At 43.1% G+C, this 17,419-nt stretch overlaps 1 protein-coding gene across 1 annotated transcript in view; it reads left to right on the top strand.

Annotated features, from left to right (window-relative positions):
• Positions 1–16,713, top strand: part of LCMT1 (leucine carboxyl methyltransferase 1) — a 159,893-nt gene extending 143,180 nt beyond the window's left edge. The window contains exons 10-11 of the mRNA XM_086940464.1: positions 5,142–5,239; positions 15,021–16,713. Coding sequence (XP_086796590.1) covers positions 5,142–5,239; positions 15,021–15,043 — 121 coding nt within the window. The 3' untranslated portion in view covers positions 15,044–16,713. The remainder of the gene's footprint in view (positions 1–5,141; positions 5,240–15,020) is intronic.
• The last annotated feature ends 706 nt before the right edge of the window (positions 16,714–17,419 follow it).

The following is a 17,419-nucleotide window of genomic DNA, read 5'->3' as shown; positions in this document are numbered from 1 at the left end:
AGAGAATCGGAGTAGCTTATCATTTTGTGTAGTGTGTAGTATTAGGCTTTACTGTGTATTAAAGATTTTTTTTTGTTTTACAAAGATGAGCATTGATCTGGACAGTTATTGCGCTGTTAGGTGTCTATTGAGTATTGAACTCGCACACTATGCTCCCTGAGAAACCTATGACTGCTCAGCATCGCTGTCGCGAAGGGTCGAGTGCTGAAGGGTTGTACTTGGTCCAGTTTGCAGAGCCATAGTAGGAAGGTCCCCTGAACATCAAAAGCAAACAATCCCAGTTCCCAGGCCTATGATCCACTAGCCCCCGAGTGTCTTGTACCTCCACCCCTTAACAGGACCCAACCAGACGTCTGACAGATGTTGGAAAGGCACCCTAAATCCATACCTGTGAGCACTGGAAATATTACTTCAGAGTAAGAGTTAGTTCCTTCCAGAAGCCTTTCATGCCCTTAGCCTGTCCCCGCATGTGGGAGGGGGTGGCCCTTAAATTACGAGTTTTCGGCTAGCCTGATCATTGCGCCCTGATATTCTTTATTTAGTTTCTGGCCTTCTATATGTATGTTTCGCCTGCGGTAAGGTGACCTATGTACAGGTCATGGTTTAAAGAACTCGTTATTAAGGTGGTTAGTAGTAGTAGTAGTAGTATTCGTAATAATAATAATAATAGGAGTAGTATATTGTGACGACATTTGTAAGGTGCTTAACACAGCAGTATTAACTGTTGTCTGTAGCCTCCCTCTAATGCTCTGCACCACTAATTTCCCCTGCCATGGCTGGCAATAACACTAGCAACACAACTACTGTCACACCGCTACAAGTGTGACAATTCAGACTATTTCAGGCCTCCAAAGTTATATGAATGACTTGAGTGACTGGTATTAGTTATTATTACTCTACGTTAAATTAATAAAGACCTGTTGGTGTGCTCATCTCTTAAATTAGACAAACAGCGGCACCATGTGGCAGGGCCGGTTTTAACAATTAAGTGCTGGTGCCGAGCACCAGAAACCACCAGCTCAAATTAAGCACTGCCATTACTACCTAAAAATATGTGTGTGGTCCCTACTCTACACTTAAATATTGAAAACTCGCAATAAACTTGATTGCTGATTCTGAACACCGTCGCATAAATACTGTGCCACGACTTTACCTCTGATTTAGCAGGCCTTCTATGTGTGGAACAAGCTTGCTTGTGTCATGAGTTTACTCCCATGATGCCTCTTCTATTCAGTGTGTGAATGAAGCTTGGCGCTACTGATATGGTACCTGTTCTCTGTTCTGCTGAAGCTTAACAAAACAAATCACCGCACAAAAGCTAAAACTGTTGATTTTGCCAGGGGCGGTTACTCTAGATGTACTATTAGTGTTTTTATGTATTCATTTTTCTAGAACATCAGCACATAACCATGTGACAGCAGCCAAATATAGACATTAGACAGTTATGTTAACAGTGTCATTGATGAACATCCGCTTGATGTAAGACCTGTTCACAACCTCCTGTCAATCTTGTGCACATTGTAAGATTCATAAAACACTGAAGGCATCACGCAGCGAATCATCGGAGACCAGCCACGTCTCCTCTATTTATAACCCGTAAGGTCTTTCATGCATTCCAAATTAGGAAACTCGCGCCATGTCTTCCAATTTTATTAAATGTCCCCGGACAACTTCTCCCCTTATTTAGTTTTCGACCATCATACACCAATCTATATTTTTCTGTCAACCAGGTAAAAAAGACTACCCCTCATCCTCGCAACTTCACTTAAAACAACCATTAGGCCTATATCTTAAAACGTATTTTGAGGGAGCAGTATCACCCCACATTCCCAGTATCACTAGATTAGGGTAGAGTCTGGTGACCTATCGCGTACCAATGCCAGATAATTCACCATCACCCTTCAAAACCTCACTATTCAAAGACATTGCAGCTGCGTGTTAAGGTACGGTCCCTCTTGCCTACATCCCTTTAAATATTGGTGTCGCCCTCATTCCTGCATCTCTGTTTTCTAGTCTAACAAATGTGGTGTCAAATTTTTAGTTTAACCTAAAGCCAAATTCACTTGCTCCCACTCTGCATTCTCTGTGAACCTCAAGTCTTCCTTCCATTTTACCTTCAATCGTCCAAGGGCATTGGGGATATTATTCACTAGTGCTTTATATATTGGTGATACAGCCTTCCTCTGCATCAATTATAGAATGATCTGTTTGCCAGGGGTGGGTGGACTACAATATCAATAACTCTAGTGTATTTAGAAAGAAAGTGTCTAAGTTGAGCTTTAATATCCCACTTGTGTTCCATTTCCCCATCCTCAGTCATTATACGGCTGTGTCATAAAGGGGGTGCTAGTGTTAGTTTTTCTTTCCAGGCCATTTATTGACTGGCCACTCTCAACATATTTAACACCACCTGTTTTGAGTTCTGGCAGTCTTTACACCTTTAGATTCTCATGGAAACCTCCCATACTACATCTTTGGACCATAAGCAGTCTCTCCATTGGGGGGAGGTTCTCAATACAAGGTAAGAGACAGTCGCTTATTAAAAATAGATGGATGGGAGGGTAATACTTCCTTACATTTGGCTGTGCAGTTTGTCCATCGTATACCCCTTGCATAACTAGAGTCAGACTGGGCCAGAAAACAAGCCAGGTGAAATGAAGCCACATCGCGGGGATAGCAGTATCTGGTAGGAGTTTTATCCTGATACCACCAACCAAAAGGGAACCTTCATACAACTACCGCTTCCCACATAATAATCTAGAATCCCAAACCCCGCTCTCTAAATACCCTTGATATCACACTTCTTCCCCCTTAAAGAAAATAAATACAAACGGAAAGAAGGCTCAAGCCTAACAAATAAGTACAGCTTTAAAAAGATAAAATCCATTAAATGCAAGAAAATGATGTAAAAAGATTACAATGAAACAAAATGCAGAGCCACAGACATCTACAACAAATGTCTGGAAGCAAAGTGCATACTAACAAAGAACGTAAGAAATTAAAATACACTCACACAGCCACTCACTCACCCATACAGCTACTCATCATACAGCCAGGACGTTTAATTAAAAACGAATCTCCGTACGATCACAAAGCACTCTTGTGTTACCATTTCCTCTTGAATAAACATCTGCTCATAATGAACCCTTTTCGCTGGAGCTAGGCATCTCCTCCTCACATTTGAACCAATCTGGAAACTTCACAACTTTCGTACTGTTCCAAACATTTCCATCACTGAGTACAAGGGTAAAAGCGTTCACCCTCCTAACCTGAAGAGGACGTGAAGACTTAGATTCACACCTATTTGGTTGGTTTGCCCCATCAACACTCAAGCCCAATCTCCAACATCAAACCCATCATTCGCATTCTCCACCACCACCTTTTTTTCTCTGTTCCTTTCAATAATAATGCACATGATTGGTGACCTCTTCAATTTAAAGGGTGATTTACCAGTCACACTGTGTGGAGTTGAGCGGTAGGACCACATTAAGTTCTATACTGACTTCCTCCATTCCACTCTATTTGCCAAAGCCAGTTGCAAACCCTTCTTGAGTGTTTTATTCCATCTCTTCACCAAACCATTGCTTTGAGTGTAATAGAAAGATGACCGAATAGGGTCTGTACAAAACTTCAGCAGAAATCCTTTCATTTCTTCAGACACAAATTGAACACCATTGTCAGAAACCATGACTTCAGGCACTCCTTCTCTGTCAAACAATTCACTCAAAAAATCAATTACAACTCCAGATGTGATCTGCTCCATGACCTTTACCTCAGGCCATCTAGAAAAATAATCTACAACAATGATGACATACTTAGGACACTTACCCAATCCAAACAGCAGCCCTGTAATATCGATAGCAACTTTTTTCCACGGATCACTGCCAAGTTTTTCTCCATATTGCAAGAAAAGTTTCCCTGCAATTTCAAATAATTTTGACTGGAATTGAGCTCACTTCTAAGAATTCATGCAGAATTCTTAGAAGTGTTCAGTACACAACGGAATTCTGCAGAACAACATCACGGTCTCATGATGAGTGCCACAAAGGATGCTAACCAGTAAATGTGCAGTCAACTACTGCGGTGTGGTGTAATTTTTGGAAATAATTGAGGAATATGTTTCTTCTCTCTTAGCCTATCTATAGCTCGCTTCAAACCATGTTTTCTTGCACATGCGAACACTGTCTGCCAGATGTTCTAGGCTCTCTGAATTGACGTTCGAGATGATAAGATGAGAAAAACTTGCTCAGGCGAAAACTGTTAAAACACTTTTTTTTTACTTTTGCAGACCATTTCCTATAGTTCTTATGAACTCTGCTAAGCGCCTGCTTGTTGTGAGAATCTTATGTGAAAAATACTAGACATATGTGTGTAGTAGAGCATAAATGTGAGTCTCGCCTGTACTTGGCTAGCTTGTCTCTTCTGATGATTTAAGGGCGCGACACCAGTTAGTTTATTCTGTGATCCACAGAATGTTAATTTTGTGTCCGTAAACTCTTTCAGACTCATCCTAACTCTAAGGTGACATTTTCTTTTACATTGTATTAATGCCTCTTTCCGGGTTTTCCCCTGTATAGGGCATAACAACAGAAATCAGTGTTTCCATGCCAATTACCGCATGTTCTCCCTCATTTCACCTGTTTTTCCACATTCACATGTCTCAGAATTTTACAGCGCAAAAAATGCTATTGAGAAAAACCCTGCATGTGTTGTATTATTGGTATCTCATAAACCAGTTTGAAATTAAAGTAACAAAAATGTAGCTATTTTCTGTGAAGAATATGTTATGCAGAACCATTACACAAATATGGTCAAGTGCTACGCTTGTGAGCGTTCACAAAGTTGTCTATGGGATTTTGCGTACATTAAAAGAAACAAATCTGTGCAGATCCTCTAGTAATAGTCATCTAGTTAGTGGAACCATTAGCTTATATTAATATTATAAGTTGTGCTAAACATTAATTTAACTTACAAACACAACGTCTACTGAAGTAGATTGCTTCTCTTAGGGCGTCGGTGAAAGGTATCGGTGAACTGTCATTTGTGTTCTAGCTCTCTTTACCATTTGGACTCTCACTGCCTCTCTGTTTGTTCGCCTTCTGGTAGTGCCATACATTGACCGCGACTCTTCTCTTCCCCAGAATAGAGAAGCTTGAGTTCTTGGATGAGAAGGAGCTGTTGGAACAGTTGCTGCTTCACTACTGCATCTGCTGGGCAACTATAGACAAGCGACAACTGGGTAAGGAAGGATTCCTTACCCCTGCAGACTTTCTCTTTCACAGACGCCAACCAGTTGTATCAAACAAGCTTCTTCGAGAAGAAACAGTAATTCAGACCTTGTTCCTATATAGGGCATGATTACGGACAAGTGTGACACAGATGTTCTTGTGTCAAAACGTATAGGGGGGAAACAGTTACACAGCAGTCAGAAGGGGCATTGTAACAGGTAAAAAGAGATCCTGATAAGTGATAGACATTGAACATGAAAGAACATGGGTCTCATCCAGAACTGGGCACAAAGTGTAAAATTGGGCGCAAATGCTTTGTGCACCAGGTTGTCACTATGCACCCATTACAATTACATATGAATAGCGATCGGTTCTCATTTATTCCAAGGGCAGTTTCATTTAGGACCTACTTGAAGGAAGTTGCTATTGCAAAACTGTGCATTATGGGTAATGCCATGAGAAAAAGCTGTTGCCGAAACCTTTTTTGTCCGGTGTTACCCATTATTCACTACAAAAGCAATAAATGGGTGTAAATATTGACTCAGAGCACAAACAGTATTTGTACTCGAGTGTTTATCACTCATCAGGGAGGGAGGTCGTAAGTGAGAAAGATTTGTTATTCTTGTGTGTGCCTAGTATTTGAGGCACGGTTACCTGCTCGTGTTCGGCGCATGCGTGGTGTACTGCCAGATAATCCAGGGTTATGTTATGATGTTGTACACTGAAGCCTGGATACCAATTTTTGTTTATAGTAGATACATTTGGGAGGTAATAAAGGCAAACAGATGTTTTGAAGAACAGTAGAAAAATGCAAGGCTGTATGATACTGTATCGTAGTTTTTAATATCGACCTATAAGATCCACTACATAATGTAGCTCAACAATACAGAACAGTGTGCCTATGGTGCCTCACACGGGCTTTCGCAGTAAACCTTGGTCTTTCTACTTCTCCTTTCCCCGAGGGGGTTGAATTCAAAGTAATTTCGCCCAGTCTATCCTAGTCGCTCTTTAGAACATTGGAGTTTGCCCAAGAAGATCTGCAAGGCTTATCACTTGGTTTTGCCAACGACACCTCATTCAGTCCGCAGGATGGTGGTTGCCTAAAGTGCTCATCACTGACTTCTTGCCTTTTTCTATGGCAGTCAGTGCCCAGTACAAAGCATCTCGCTTTTCTTGGGCCGACCATCCATGTGTTTAGAGTAGGGCAATTGGTAACATCCACCAAACCCAGTCGTCCTGGGCCTGATGCTGTTTGGGAGGTTTTAATGGGGTTTCTAGTCTCCTAGCCAGTTGGACCCTTTTTGTGTCATCCCACTCTTGTGAGGATGAAATTCCTATCTCGTTTTTCCAGAATCCTTGTGACAGATGAGACTACTACATTTTGTGTGGAAGTGGATGGTGCTCTCTGACCTTAGGCAGAGAGCACCATAGAGCATATCATCATTGATACTGCACAGTGCCTCGGCCACCATGCCCTCTTAGTAGTGAAAAGGGAGAACAGGTATCATAGCCTTCCATCACTTACGGGAATCTATTCTAAAGGAATCAGGTTGGCAATGGTAGAAATAAGCTGATGAGATAAAACCTGCAATCGGTGGCAAGTCACTTCCAGAAAAAACAGAGAAACAAAGTCATGTCAAATAAGGAAACATCAAATGAGGGGTGTTGGCAGCCAAATAAACAAATACTTATTAACTTAGAGGTCCCATGTCAGGGTCGAAACATAAACAATCAACGTGAATACAGACAACTCAACTACATAATGGAATGCTAGGAATCTGCAGTCATTTTTAATTTAAATCAACACTAGACTTCCCTGTTCAGAAGAGGAAATGAAAAGAAAGAAGTCCTAATCAGAAGACCCAACAGGATGAACACTACTAGTCTTTCTACTGGAAGATGTGGCCTCTCGCTGCAATTGAGAGCTCCAGGATCACAGGGTGAATATACTGAGATAATCTGTGCTAAGATCAAAAGAGCATCCTTTGCAATGCAGATACACAGGTCTTTTCTCCGCGAAACACTGAATGCATTATCCATAATGGATCTGAGCTAGACGCAGACAATGCTTGAAATGTGATCATTCTTTAATAACTGTGTAACAAAGGATTCCTTACCACTGAAGACTTTGCACCGTCTAGTAGACTGGGAGAATAGTCATCTAAGTATGCTCAGGACTGGACTATGACGGCCATCAGCAAAGACTCACCGTTCCCCTGATGACTTTGCAAGACAGCTTGGCATATCTCCCTCTCAGTGAAGCCCATTAAAAGGAAGCCATATGGAAAGGTTCTCTTAACAGGGCCCCATGAAAAGATCCCAACCTGGAAGATGGCAAAGATGAAAGTGGAGAAAGAATACTCAGAAGCAGCTTACAACATTGGCTCATTTTTGATCTTTGACAACCACAACAGAAAAGGGAGACTTTGAGATCTCCAGTCTCTTCTAACGACAACAACCAGATGAAAAACCTCCTGTGTCTAAGGGCTAAAGAATCATTCTAGACCCCTGTCCTGTGGAAATTGAGAGGCACTACTCCCAATCACTTAAGGCACTAATCCAAAACACTCCAAATGGAGGATTACGAAAGTGGACGATGCTCAACTTTGCATCGAAGTTCAGTTACAGAAGACACCAACCCTAGCAGAACTGGAGGTACAGAAATGCAAACTCCAGTAAGGCTCAAGACTGACCAGAGGTTAAGGAAATGAAGAGGTACTCTCTACGAAAATGTTTCATAGGTGAAGCCGCCAATGATTACTAACAATGAGGGAACACTGTCTCCTTTTAGGCGCAGGCTGCAGGAAGACTCCAATGTCTAAACATACATAGGAGCATCAATTCGGGTACCTACAGGAAACAAAGATCATGACATATTCTGGGCAAAAGCGCAAATCCTTCATAGATTTCTCTACACAAATGGAGGATAAAAGAGAATAGGAATTGACCTACTGGGCCATAGGTGGGGACACTGCGCCCTGGGTGGGAACTCAGCATTTGGAGAGTAACCTTCTTACAGTGGTCCTTCAAGTTCTGTCAAACTTTTCGTATGTAGCCTGCAGTGGAAACATCGTTCTAAGTTCTTGGGGACCCAGAGTAAATAGAGCCCAGAGGAAAAAGATAATCTTTGTCACTGGGCCAGACACCTCTTTAAAGAGATGCCAAGGTGACTATGTCTGAACATGGCATTGCATAGGGGACAGTGGCTGAAGCATACAATGGAGTTGGGTCCTGATGGTGCCATAACAATAGATAAAGACCGTAAGAATGGCCTAGAGGAGCGTCCAACGCCTGAGAATTATGTTAATGAAAACTCCAGAAGGAAAGGACACTTGAAGAGACAGTACTTGATTGGTATCAGGGAGGTGCAGCTATTGAGTATAAAATGGCACCCAGCAGGAAACCATCCGAGGAAGACTGTACCACTATTTAGTGGATACTGAGATGGGGGTCTCCTCTGAATAGCAATCAATGCGTGATTTTTTTTCTTGATGGTGAGTTGATTCTATTCAGTATTGTTGCTTTGTAGGCCCTCCACAAGTCTTGGGAAAGAGTGGTTGAATGCACTATTAAGTATTGATTCTCTATGTGACCCTTGAACTGGTTGACCTAGGTCACCTATCCTTCAGATGATCCACCCACCTACACCTCTATTTTCTGAATAGCTGCTTGTCTTTCCCTTGCCAGAGTTTGAGGATTTTGTGGTGAAAAGGAGAGGACATAGCAGTGGCAGGGCCTAATGGTGGATAGGGATCTACACCATCCCCGGTTCAATTCATAAATCTTTTTCTGAGTAGAAATAACCTGCATATCACAACCTGTTACTTTATATATCCGATGAATCTGAACAAAAAGACCCCTATGACTGCCGTGTGACCGTGTTGAAATAGGGTGTATGATGTAAAGCTCTCTCTGACGGCCCCTACTTCTCTCTGACCATTGGAGGACATATTGCATCGATAGAGGCAACAGGGGCTCCATCGACTGAATGTTTACAGTCCACCTGACACCAAATGAAGTGAGGGAACAGGGATCCACCAACACATTTGCGACAGAGGCCAAACTGTAAACTAGGCATGTTTTTTTCTGTTCCGGGTACTGGAATTTTTGCTTTTCGCTATCTAGATATAGGACTGCTAATCCAGGATAATAGGACTGCTCGCCTAGGATAAAAGATTGAGTCTGATATTGAAGGAGATGGGTGAGCATAGGAAATCTTAGATTTCTATAGAAAGTGCTGATCCACAGGAGAATTACACACATACGCCATCCGAATATGCATGCACACAACACACAAAAGCACACACTCCTACATAAACACTCTCACAGCACACACACACACACACACTTAAACACTTGTGCCATGCCATCCATGCACACACAGTGGAGAAGTGTGGCTCAGGGGTTAGAGGCGGCAGACCCGGAAGCTGAGATCGGCCCCGGACCAGGGTTCAATTCCCCACCTTGGCGGGTCTTGGGCTAAAAATTCCACGGTCTCGATAATTCTCGCTCCGGTGCCTTCTCGACTCACGGGTTCACGCTCTGCGACTCTGGGCAATAGCTTGCTTAATCTCCACAACGGCCCCTCGCGGCGGGATGCCTGGCTTTCACCTTGTGGATACCCTGCCGGGGCCTCTCACAGGGGAATACCAGGACGGGTTCCCTAAGCAAGCGCCAGGATGCCCTTTGGGTGACAGGTTGCCCTATATAAGTACACCTACATTTACATTTACACAGCCCTCGCACACCTTACACACATCCATACCACACACACAAACACCCCATCATGCACCCTTCACACACACACATTATATCATGACACACACCAGGCCACCTAGTACATCAGTTAAATGACCACGCTATTCACCAGAAACAAACATTCTTCACCCCAACCGAAGTACTTCACTCTCCATCATCTGGCAACTCCCAGTCAAAGACTAGCACTGTCAGCAGTCTGACAGCTTAAAGCACTGATAGTTAACTTCTTTACCGCCCTCAGGACCCCGTTTAAAAAAATACATTACATAAACCTCACCCTCAACCCCAAGGTGCACCACAGGCCTTTGGAGCAGAGACAGGGCGAGAACATTCTCAACCCCAATCGAGCAACAAGGCCGAAGGAGAGGCATTGAGCTGACACCAGGTTGACATTAATGCTGAAACACCCATCGACATCGGCACACACATCAGTGCCAGCAAAACATCCATGTTCTGCTTCAGCGACGGACAAATATTCAGAGCTGCAAAACTAATTGGTGTTGAGTCGTACAGAAGCGAAACACTGCACAACTCTGACAAAGGGGAAAGACCATGGTCACTCTTCAACTCCTAAGAAAACCTTGGCTCCACACAATACCAACAACAAACACACCTTCCTCGGCAACAACAACAGTGCCAGGGAAACGGGCAAAGACAACACATAAGCCTATATAATGCAAGAGGAAGAATGCAATATATTTGAAGGTCTTCAAGAAGTTATGCAGAAACAGCGTCATAAAGAAACTTCCCAGCAACAAAGTCAATACTTGGATTTTACACAGCCACTGTTGAAATGGGTGGCAACAGACTATAGAGCCACAAGCACCATTCCATAAAGGTACCTAATATCACTGCGCACATGGTTATCTTCGCCCTCTCAAGAGGCAGGAGACAGCCCTGAACATTACGATTATTACTCTGATTCACAGTGAGACACGTAACAAAGCCCAGACCCATGGAATGACTACGATGTGGTCCCTCCAGACACGGATATAGAACCACCTATCCCAGCCAAGGCATCTCCACCAGATGACACCTCTTGGTATCATAGTGTAATTCAGAGGGTAACAGAGTATCATAAATTACCACCTCAAGTACAGAGAAGGAGACAGATTTCCTGGTAGAGACACTTTCCAGGAGAGAGAGCCCAGTGCAGTACCTACCACTGATGGGCTCCATGATTAAAGTATCTAAGAAGATATTTAATAACCTAATCAAATCAGTTACTTTCACCCAGAATTGAGAGAAAGTACAGGCCTTCATCTTCAGACCCTCTCTACATTAGAGGTCACACTACTGCAGACTCCTTAATTGTGACTACAGCGCATAAAAGTGAAGCATCACAAGCACTGGGGATGCTTCACCTCCCAACAAAGAAAGTTAGCGCATTGACGCTGCAAGACAAAGTGTTGCAACAGGACATACCAATCATTGGAGAATTGTAAAAATTTGGTGGGCCTCCTATCACGCTACAATAGAGCTACTTGGGACGAAATGAAGACCTCTTACACCAGCTCCCTGAGCAATACAAAAACGAGGAAGATTTAGTTGCAGAGGGAATACAAATATCTAAAATATCTAATGCAACAGTCAGCTGCTCTCTAGACAGCGCAGCCACAGCTGCAAGAGGGATCAATGCCTCTGTAATGCGCCACAGACATGCATGGCTTCCTTTATCCAGTTTTATCCCGGAAGAGCAACAGCAAGTTTTGAATATTCCATTAGATAGCGAGTACCTCTTTGGTCCGGATGTTGACACACAACTTGAAAAAATAAAAAAGGACACAGAGACCGCAAAATCAATGAGAGCGCTGCATTCTAAAATGCAAAAACACAAGCCCTTTCAAAGGTACCAAGGAGAAGGGGCCTCAAAGAAAAAAAACAGAGACCTCAAGTTACCAGTGCCAGCAGCAACAATACCACCAGTAATCAGGGAAAGGATATTACAGAGGTGGTTTCAAATCATGAGGAAAAGGTGGAGGAATACGCACAAAGGGAGTCTTTACCACAAAGCAGTGACTTACCAACTATTCCTCCCGATCACTCATCACCTGTCGGAGAAAGGCTATGACAATTCCATCAGTTGTGGCCCACAGTACCATCAGACCAGTGGGTGTAAAGATATCATCAATCAGTGATATTGTCAAGAGCTGAAAAGTCAACCACCAAATATCCCACTAAGAAAACACACCCTCAATTTTCATCACCTACACCAGCTGAAAGAGTACTACAAAAAGAACAATAGAACCTGTCCCATTCAAACACCAAGGAAGGGGAGTATACTCCCTGTACTTCTTAATACCCAAAAAGGATGTAAAGTTCCATCCCATATTGGACCTACGCCCACTCAGTTTTGCACATCCTGTCTGAACACTTTCACATGGTGACACTACAGGATGTGATACCACTACTTCAAGAAGACAACTTCATGACAACATTAGATCTGAAGGACACACACACACTTTCATATTCGGATCCACCCTGCACATCGTCGGTACTTCCGATTTGTGGTAAGCGGAAGGCTTTATCAGTTCAGGGTACTGCCGTTTGGTGAAACAGCCCAAAGTGCGTTCACCAAATGTCAAGCTGTAGTAGCAGCAAGTCTGAGAAGGGAAAACATTCATGTCTTCCCTTTCCTGGACAATTAGCTGTTCAAGAGTCTCATCAAACCAAAATGTCTACAGGACACAGAGACCACTATCAACCTCTTACAGAAATTGGGATTTACAACAGATGCAACAAAATCCTGTTTACTTCTTCAAATACAACTTTATCTTGGAGCCAAACTCCATTCGGTCACAGCAAAAGCTTACCCCAATCCACAGAGGGTTTTCAATCTCCAGAACCAACTGACCCTTTTTCTGCCACATCGTCGCCTGTCAGTCAGAATGGTGATGAGTCTCCTATGAATGATGGGGTTCTGCATAGCAATAGTTCCACCTGCAAGACTACATATGACGCTCCTAAAGGAGTGTTTGGCATCTCAATGGTCAAAAGTGGGGAGCAACTTGGAGGATCTCTGCTTTGGTTTCACCCAGGGTCCGAAAGGCACTAAAATGGTGGAATTCACAGAAAACACAAAAGGGGGAGCCTCCAAGGACCCAGTCCCGCTAGTGACCATCACTGCAGATGAATCAGTCAAGGGATGGGGTGCTCACATGGAGTACATTACAGTACAGGGTCAGTGGTCTGCACATTACCAAACGTTTCACATAAATGTTCTAGAGCTACTAGCGATACAAATGGCTCTCACCTCATTTCTACCTATCATAACGGGTAAGAATATCCTGCGTACAGACACTACGACAGCAATGTACTACATCCAGAAGCAGGGAGGGACCCATTCAGGTATTAGATGATGTCACAAAAACACAAAATCCAAACATGCTCAACAGAAAACGCTAACCTAGCAGACTATATCCTCACTCCCTGCATGGCAGGTAAAAAAAAATTACAATCTAACAAAGGAGCATTGAACATGCTCATTACCTCTAGGGTGAGGAGATACGAGGCACAGCGTCAACCATAAAAGACTTCCTTGAGAAAAACAAATTGTAGAGTCCGGGCCCAACACTAGGAGGCAGGAGTCTGCAGCACTCACTACTGATATGTGACAGCTTCAAACTCTTGCAAACTCCTCAATACCACAGCAAATAAATTGTGCTAAATAAAAGTAGAGCAAGGTAAACCTTTTTCAGAGGACCATTCTGCTAGTAAATGTGAATACTTCTAGTCCAGAACACGGATGCTGCGCATTGCCCCAGAGCAGAATATGTGCTTGGGGGCCCTGTCGGGCTCTTAACAAATTGTTATGTCCATCCCAGCAAAGCTGGCCTCCTAAATTTAACAAAATGTCTCAATAAAAATGTGGCTCTATCCTAGAACTTAACCTCCAGCCGATTCAGATCACAGTTGTCTTTTACTGTTTTTTCCTTTTTAGCGCCAGGATGCTCGATGGTTGGCAGTGCGCTCTATACATTTCTTATACATTACATTACATTACATTACATTACCGAGCTCACCCAGCTCATTAGTCCTGGAGCATGTGTCCTGAACTCGCAATGAGCCCTGAACTAACAGACCATAGAAAATGAAAGCAAGACATAGTCTTACCAGTAATGGGGGTTGTTTGTGAGAATATTGATCCAAAAAATATTCTGATACAAGACAATTATAGCCAATACATTGATATACGTCGTCAGGATACATAGATGTGAAGTTAAGTGTAGTAAATCAACACTCACATATATGGTATTGAGCTATCAATACTTGAGCAATGATGTTTTTGTAGCACAATATTTTTGTCTCGCTATTCTCGAAGAATACCAGTGGGATAAGGGAAACTACCCCTGAATCCTGAGTAAGTTCAAAGTGTGTCTGGAATTACCCAACACATTCTCATGATTCCAGTTTAACAGTGCTTAACTTGTAGAAAAGTGAGTGCAGGTGTCCAGGGCTCTGCTCAGAAGCCTGCCGCTGTTACAATTGAATGTCGGCGTACCCAATAGCAAGACTGCATAGTCTTCAATCTACCTCATGCATCTTTAACCCACTACCAGACACTACCTGCCCATTTATCTCGCTTTTGCAGATCGCTTCTTTCTCCCTGTGTGATGGTTTTTCTGTCTTTCTCTTCCTCCTTCTTTCCATTTTGTGTATTTTTGCCTCATGCGGATAAATAAATATTGTTTCTGAAACATGAGTGCCAATGGCCGCCACCTGCTCAAATTAAGTTCTGCAGTCTGAGGAGATTGTGGTTGTGCTGAAACAGTTTATTTTATGCTCTTTGTCATAAAGGCAGAGTAGCTCAGGTGAAGTCTGTAGCTCTTCTTTTTGCAGAAAGAAAAGCATATGTTTGTCCCCAGCAATGTAAAGCAAACATGAGCTTTGAGGTGTAACCCACTGATCGATCAGCCCTCCTGGTTTATGATGTCGTTCTTTCATGTGTGGTACCACATCCTTGATGCTTCGCTTCTTACATGACACATATTGAAGTCTTGAGTTTGTAATACTTGTTTACTCTTTTCTCTGCAGGGTTGGCAAACATTACGTTTTAGGCCTCACATAAGAAATGGAGTGAAGAACCTAGAATACTGCTACTGCCTGAACAAGGATTCCCGTTTCCGAAGGACATTTTGGACTCTGTGCATGTGCTGTCCTTCCATGATCCCCAAAAGGATAATCATCACTCCCTCATTTCATGCGCCATGTTTGGAAGAAACTGTGTTGCCCGCTTCTCCCACGGGGTCTGTTTTGTATGTGTTTAATAAATTCTGATAGACTTTGAGATTTGCATGGCCCACAGAGTGAATCTTTTTCGGAAACAGACCTTTCTGTAAAGCTGTGCTCTCGAACCCAGAATTTGCCTCCAGAGTCGTCCTTGGCACTTCTCAGTCTTCCATTGACTGTTCCACTTCCTGCCATAATCCCAGTCTGCCTCATCCAGTGTGGAAACTGGTCTCACAGAATCCAGCCTATTTGAGAGCAAGTAAGGGTCTGAGATGTAGTCGTATGTGCATTGATTTCTTTAGGAATAGTAACTGTTGCAGAGACCCACCCCACCAAGAAGTTAATGCAATCAGCGACCCTTAGCGGAAGTCTTGTATGCATGGCAAAGCCCCCTTATCCAGCAGACGGTCAAAACAGGAAGGCGGATGCCAGTAACATTCACAGCAGAAGAAGCCACTGCAAGGAACCCAATCCAGCTGAGCTCGGGAACTTTTGGAATACTCTAGTAGAGTAAGTGGGTGTGTGGAATGCCACAGCATTGGATTTGAATGAGGGAAATAAACCTTATGTTTGTCTATTACAGCCAGTAATCCGGAGGATGCGTGTGTGGATCTGAATCCAGCCAAGTTTCGCCCCAATCCAAGTATATAGATGCATCGTGGAAAGAAACCCCTAGCAGAAGCAATCAGAGTATGGAAAAACACCCAGCAAGGAAGGGCTTGGAAGGTGAATTTATTGGGCGGCCCCATGACCATTGTGGAAGAGATCGATAGATCGTATCTGAGTAATTGTATCAGAAGAGATGGATACACAAAACATCTAATATACAGACGGCTGGATACCTGAGCAGCTCCTGCCTAGAGATATGGATGCACAAAGGAGCTCCCATCTGTGGGGGTGGATCTATAGAACAACTCCAATCAGATACCTGGAGCATCTCTCCTCGGTCACGATAGAGCCTCCAGCTGAGGAGCTGGAGTTATGTGTTGGTACCTGACAGAGGTGCAGATGCCTGGATCACCTCCAACACACGAGTGAGAGGCCGGTGTATAAACAACATTTCCTGGACTTGGAGGGAGATGCCTGAAGCAGCTCAATCACAGGATGGATGTGGAAAATAAATCATCTGTGGCAACGGAGGTATGAAGACTTCTATCAGAAAAAATGGATGCTCCTCTCAGTGGTGGTAGAAGCAGGGAACAGCCTACTCTAGAAGTGAGGGCTACATTGAACATCACATGAGAAAACGAAGCAAAGAACTTCGACTGCAAAGGGTTTGTATGAGGGAGACAGACCCTAACATGCGATGAATGCATAGAACAGCCCAAGATACTGTTCTGCATTGCTTTGAGCTACCTCTATGTAAAGGGTGCTGAATGCAGCGAACCACCACAAGGTCTAATGAGTTACACTTTTGTCAGATTTCTAACAAAATCTGTGTTATTACCTAAGGGTGATCCACAGGAAGTCAATCTAAAATAAATCCTTATTTAATCAATGTTTTGAAGAAAGAAGACAATCTCTTTGTAATCAGTTTTTAAACCTTTGTTTTCCTTGTCAGTTTCCAGTTTATCAGTATATTCTTCCTCATGATAATTGCAACTTTCAGTGTGGTAGAACAGGGCAGCCGTAAAGAGATTTAGCAACTTTTCCCGAGAGGGCTTTGCTGGTGTAAGACATTACGGATACTAAGGGACTATCACACTTCTCTATGGTGAGACGAGAGTCGTAGTTCCATGCTGCACCACAATCTGACTTTTTATTTTTAAGAAGAGTTTGTAATGTGTTTGGTTCTTTCACTTGTATTTTAGTGGCATTGAAGATGATTCTAAAGGTTATAAGTTTGGTTAAGGAGAAGAAGTATGTTAAAAAATAAGTACAGATTCCTATTATTCTGTGGTCCCAGATTTAATATCTGATAGACACTTCTAGCCCCATATTCCTTACCTTAGAATTTCTCCAGGCGTCAGATTGGGTCTTAGAGATTTTTCATGAGCAGTACCCCTGCCCACCGGTAGGTGGCATCAATCTGCTCCATGTGCATCGTCTGCACCTTCCACGTCAAAAGTGGCATTGCGGTACCTTTATAGGGGCCAACTTTGGTATCACAGAAGGGGCAGCAGACGCTTGCGCGGCCCCTTCTATAATACAGATGGTTCTGGTGCACATATATTGCCAGCGCTTTCATCGGAGGGCATTCCCTC

This window comes from Lissotriton vulgaris, chromosome 10 (assembly GCF_964263255.1).
Source record: "Lissotriton vulgaris chromosome 10, aLisVul1.2, whole genome shotgun sequence".
Lineage (NCBI taxonomy): Eukaryota > Metazoa > Chordata > Amphibia > Caudata > Salamandridae > Lissotriton > Lissotriton vulgaris.
This window is presented reverse-complemented; position numbering and strand designations above follow the sequence as displayed.